This window comes from Chionomys nivalis, chromosome 2 (genome assembly GCF_950005125.1).
Source record: "Chionomys nivalis chromosome 2, mChiNiv1.1, whole genome shotgun sequence".
NCBI classification, from domain to species: Eukaryota; Metazoa; Chordata; class Mammalia; order Rodentia; family Cricetidae; genus Chionomys; species Chionomys nivalis.
Genome location: NC_080087.1, coordinates 74,165,537 through 74,171,536, shown reverse-complemented (window position 1 = coordinate 74,171,536; position 6,000 = coordinate 74,165,537). Strand labels below are relative to the sequence as shown.

Genomic DNA, 6,000 nt, shown 5'->3' with positions numbered 1-6,000 from the left:
GGTTCAGGTTTCAAAGGTGTGTTTCTAGAGCTGCTCAGAAGATGGCTCAGAAAGTCAAGCATTTGGAGATAAGAGACAGAGACCCACATTGGAACACCAGACTGAGCTCCCAAGGTTCAAATGAGGAACAGAAGGAGGGAGAACATGAGCAAGGAAGTCAGGACCGCGAGGGGTGCACCCACCCACTGTGACAGTGGAACTGATCTATTGGAAGCTCACCAAGGCCAGCTGGACTGGGACTGAATAAGCATGGGATAAAACTGGACTCTCTGAACATGGCGGACAATGAAGGCTGATGAGAAGCCCAGGCCAATGACACTAGGTTTCGATCCTACTGCATGAACTGGCTTTGTGGGAGCCTAGCCTGTTTGGATGCTCACCTTCCTGGTCCTGGATGGAGGGGGGGAGGACCTTGGACTTCCCACAGGGCAGGGAATCCAGACTGCTCTTCAGTACCTAGAGGGAGGGGGAATGGAGTGGGGGGAGGGGGAGAGGGGGAGAGGAGTAGGGGAGGGGGAGAGGAGTGGGAGGAGGGGGAGGGAAATGGGAAGCGGGAAGGAGGCAGAAATTTTTTCAACAAATAAATTTAAAAAAAAAGAAAAAAAAAGAAAGTCAAGCATCCTTGTTAACTGGTGCTAGAGCAGCTGTTGCAACTGGAGCTTCAGCTACTGCTGGATCTTCAGTTACTGCATGGGGCAGTCGAAACTAGAGTTGTTTCAGGTTAATCAGGCTCTGGGGCTGCAGATGGGTCTTGAAAATCAGGCAGGTCCCTCTGGAGACATACTTGGCACCCTCCCAGGTCTGATCACCATAGAGAAAAGTTTCCAGGCTGTGGTTCACTTTGGGAATAGAGCCCAGAGAGAATGTGCCTGGAGACATGGTCTCTACACTGAGAGAGAAAGGAACACTTGAGCAACCACAGGGACAGATTGACCCAGCAGCTGTTTTAGAGCTTCCACTTATCTCTGGCAATCATTACAGAACATTCTGGAACTTCTTTTGTTTGTAATTATGCCTTGGTTCCTGAACTAGGTTTGCAAAACAAAAAAAGACAGTGGAAGACCTGAGTGCCCCAGACTTGGCCATAAGGTAAAGATACTGAATGGAAAAAAAGCATGGTTAAATCAATACCTACACACACACACACACACACGTCTGGAGGCCTTGATGCCAAGAAGGAGTTAGGAAGGAAAGATGAGTAGGACTTGACACCAAAAGACTAGGGAAGCTTCAGCTAGAAAATCTGGGGGTTTTACTTGTATCTCTGATGTGTAGGTCCTTAATACTCTGTTGAGACATTAATGTGGATCCATTTTGTTACCTCATTGAAGACGAAAACTACTACAGCCTCAGAAGCACATTTGTTCACCATCCTCAACTGTCCCAAGCTGCCTCAAGCACAGTAGATATGTCCAGAATGGGACATTATAAATGTTCAGATGACTTATGCAGAATATGTATTCCAGCAGCAGGAGAGAGGGAATAGAGACAGATCAGGATCTGGTAGTCCATCACTCAAACTTTCATACAATTTCCACATGTTTCTCCAGGCTAGAGAACATGCAAGAATCAAAATATTTTTGCAGCAGGAGTTTTTGTTCTTAGTTGTACATACTATGCTACTTTTACTGTTTCCTGGAACCTTTGAAGAAACTTTCCAAGTGCTCAACTCAGAATACATTCATGTACAAACAGAACTAAATGGACTCAGTATGTTATAAGAACATGTGATTATATGCTTGTATCAATGAAAATTAAAGAACACATACATATGGGAAATAAAGAGATGGTTGGATGGGGAGAGAGCAAGGGTTGGAGTAATATATGCAGCTAAGGAAATTTGAGTTTCTGAAAAGACAACCAGTATTTAAAAAAGAAATTGCTTGTTGCAACATTTTGTATGATCTCTGTAATTTTTTTGCACATTTGAAACCACCCGAAAGCTAAATTGAATTAGAAAGCATGATAAGTAAGTCCCATTTCTATGACCTAGTACTTATTATTGAGTTTCTAGTTTGGAGTCATGAACTCAGGCTCAGAAATGCTAGAGAATGATCTCTGAATGAGTTCACAATTGCTTAATACAACAACCTTTGACTTATTGTTACAATATCTCTTTCTTCCTCTCAGTAGTCAGTTTTGGAATGAACTATGGGCTGTTAATGATTTCTTTTCGCTGTACTATAAATATTAGCTCTCAAGATTATCTAGAAGCTGTACAGGTGGCTAAAGGTGGAATCCTAACAGCACCCACAAAGAGCTCTTGGCCATGTCAGACTACCTTTGGTTTGAAGGAATACCTTTTCCTGCATTAGGGTTTGAAAAAGAAATACTTAAAGAAATCGGTGATAAGTTTGTGGTTAGAGATGAAGACACAGTCATGTTGACTTACCCCAAATCAGGTAAGAACTGTTAGTGAGAATGGTCTTGAACTGTATGAGGAAGGATGGGACATTGATCATCATTAATTTAGGCAATGAGTGGAGTGTTCTATATATCAGATGTTTAAAATGCTTTGTGGGTAAGGAGAGCTGTGTGTCAGCACATTCACACTCAGAGAAAGACTTCCAGCCTGCTATGTGAGGTCGAAGATCAATTAAGGCAAGAGAGCAATGCTGCCTTACCCTTTCTTAGGATTAGTTGGGGGGGAGTGTGTGTGGAGGAAATGGTAGGAGGGGAGGGAGTGGGAATTTGGGTTGGTATTTTTTTTAAATCTAATAATAATTTTTTAAAAAGAAAGAAAAAAAGAGAACAATGTCAATGGATCCTAAGGCAGACTCTGGCATTGTTGTGTCTCTGTGTAGAAAAGTGAGTGAAAGAGGGAGAATCATGAGAATAAAGAAAAGAAATAACATCAAGAGGAAAAAATCATGGATATAAGAATATGTGATGGAGAGTAAAATGTCATGTAGAGAATTACCATGGTTCTTGTTCAGGTTGTAGAAAGAGTCTCAAACTCAACAAACCAAAAAAAGGCATCATGACTTTTGGGGAAGGGATGTTTGCTGGGTGGAGGAAGCATTGACCAATAGTAAACTAATAGGTTGCTGACAAGGAATGTGCAATAACTTGGAAAATGAAGGCCAGTGAATTCAGGATAAAGATTCAGACAATCGCCCAGGGAAGAAAGGTAGATAAATATCCACTGACAAATGAACATGCAAACATGGATAGAGTGTGTGTGTTAAATAGACATGAGGGCATTTATTTACCTTAAGGACAAGCAGTACTCACAGACACACTGCAGGATGGATGCATCTCAAGAAGGGAGCTCTTCTAGATTTTTTTCTAGCTAGCTATAACAGATTTTATAACTTCATCCCTGTGAAATATCTGGGATATTCAAATTCACTGCACCAGAATGTAGAATGATGGTGGCCCAGGACTGCTGGGGATGTTCAGGAGGCAGGTGAAGTATACTGAGTATAATCTCAGTTTTTCCAAGTGAAGCATTGGGGATGTGCTAGATCAATATACTTTGTGCTAACACCATGTAGACATTGTGCACACCACAGGTCTGTGTACTTGGAAACAGCTGCACTGTAAATAGTGTGACTGTAAATTCTACTTGAGGCTTTTTAACAAATAATGTTGAAATTACTCACCATCAATTTTCCTTCTTGTTCAGGAACTAACTGGCTGATTGAGATTGTCTGCTTGATTCAGACCAAGGGGAATCCCCAGTGGATTCAATCTGAGCCCATCTGGAAACGCTCACCCTGGATAGAGTCTGAAGACGGATATCACACTTTAATCAATAAGGAAGGACCACGCCTCATCAGCTCTCATCTTCCCTTCCATCTTTTTCCCAAGTCTTTCTTCAGTTCCAAGGCCAAGGTCAGTATCCAGTGATTGAGAAATCCTTGATCAAATGCTCATTGAACTTATTCTACCATGACAGACCCTGGAGCTCTTGTTTAAATGGACTCTGATTTTGTAGGTTGAAGGAGGAAAGCTGGGATTCTCATGCACTAGGTGATATTGATGTGTTTCCTCCTCAGACTAAAGCAAAGTACCATGATGTCAATCACCACACAGTGATCCTGGCAGATATATGACAGAAAGTGGAACAACACATTAGAGCATCAAGGAACTACATACACAGGTCAAATAGAGTTAAAATTATAGTGTACAGTAGATATTACTGTTTTGCTGTCACCAAAGTAATTAATTAATTAATTAGCTAATCTTGATTCTATAAATACCCCATGAACAGTGGGTGAATCACCCAACACAGACTACCTCATAGGTGAAACAGCATGAACAGGCATCGAAACATGTAGATGTTCAACAGTTATGGCTCATCTGTATCCACTGTGTCTTGCTGGGTCTAGCTGTCCATTGAGATCCGTAACCACAGGAATCACCCATGTTCCTGACAGAGGCACTACAGAAAGGATCAGAAATATTCATAGCTTCTTGTTAGTATTGTTAGTAAGAACATTTACTGGAAGTCCCTCCACCACAGAACTTAATATTATTTTATGCTTAAACTGCAAAGACACTCTTAGAGGAACTATCTCTCTTAAAAATATCACAATTGAGTTGTGGCCATTCAAAAATATGTGTTTGTATCTTATCTGAATTTGGCAAACTCTTGACTGGAGAAATTGAGGCATAAAGAGATAAATTCTGGAATAATGTCACAAAGGCATTGGTTCAAAATATAAGTATTCTTTTATTAAGTTTATTTATTTTAATTTATTTCTTTTATTTTTAAGATTACAATTTAATTATATACAACACTCTCCCAACCCCTTCCTCCACACTCATTTATATAGCCCTCCTTTTTCTCTTTCAAATTTATGGTCTTTTTTTCATTGATTGTTATTGTATATGTATATTTATACATATCTACATATTTATAATTACTTAAGTACAATTATCTCTGTCTGTACAATGTTTCTTGTCTGTATGTTTTCTGGGATGAGCATTCAGCATTATGTGACCAATAGTTATGCTTTTCCCAAAGGAAATTGTTTTCTCTGACTCTTTTCATTTCTTAGTTTCCTGTAGGTCTTTGTTTTCACCATTGTGTAATGGCACATTGGCTTTAAGCTCTGCACCATAATTGTTCTGAGGGTTATATTTGGTAGTTATCGTTACAGAAACCAAAAAGTTTGTCATATTGCAGATCGATGAGCACAGTACTCAATATTTTGTGTACATAAGTTGCTCTTTCACAGCAGATGGATGATATTTCACACTGTGAGATATTGTTTTTTACAACCATAGAATCAGTGTTGGATTTTTATTATTGTTTTTGTTTTTTACAGTATTAGTGACCTCAGTCATTTTGCTGTTATGTATTTGTAAATCAAATTAAAGTCTGAAAGAGGATCTTGACTATATTGTACTTAAGTATGATTTTTCCAAATAAAATTAATAAATGTCTTTAGAAACTTCATGATATTTGATTGACATTTCATATAAATTGTTCCAGATAAAAGTGGTGAATGACTATATTGACCCTCATGTATATGTTTTTCCATTTTAGATGATCTATGTCATCAGAAATCCCAGAGATGTTCTTGTGTCTGCTTATTTTTTCTTACATAAGACAAACCTTGTTAAGAATCCAGAGTCTCTGATAAATTATTTTGAATGGTTCCTCAAAGGAAATGGTGAGTATCCTATTAAATATAGGAGTTGCTATAGGCTTAAAGACATTTCTTTCATTTTATTACTTTAAAAAATACCAATCCAAATTTCCACTTCCTCTCCTCCTCCCACTTCCGTTCCAGTCCTCCACACATCTTTCCCCCATCCCCTCCAATATTAAGAGAGGGCAATCACCCTGACCTGTGGAAGGTCCGAGGCCCTCCCCACTACATCCAGATTGAGCATGGTATACATCCAAAGAGAAAAGGATCCCCAAAAGCCAGTACATGCAATAGAGACAAATCCCAGTGCCATTGTCATTGGCCCCTCAGTCTGCCACAACTGTCAGCCACATTCAGAGGGACTAGGTTGATCCCATGCTCATTCATTGCCCAGTCA

General features: G+C 39.6%; 1 protein-coding gene across 2 annotated transcripts in view; it reads left to right on the top strand.

Annotated features, from left to right (window-relative positions):
* The first annotated feature begins 2,269 nt into the window (after positions 1 to 2,269).
* LOC130870023 (sulfotransferase 2A1-like) overlaps positions 2,270 to 6,000 on the top strand; it is a 36,923-nt gene continuing 33,192 nt past the window's right edge. For both annotated transcript variants that reach the window (XM_057762595.1, XM_057762594.1), the window contains exons 1-3: positions 2,270 to 2,402; positions 3,629 to 3,837; positions 5,498 to 5,624. In XM_057762595.1, coding sequence (XP_057618578.1) covers positions 2,270 to 2,402; positions 3,629 to 3,837; positions 5,498 to 5,624 — 469 coding nt within the window. The remainder of the gene's footprint in view (positions 2,403 to 3,628; positions 3,838 to 5,497; positions 5,625 to 6,000) is intronic.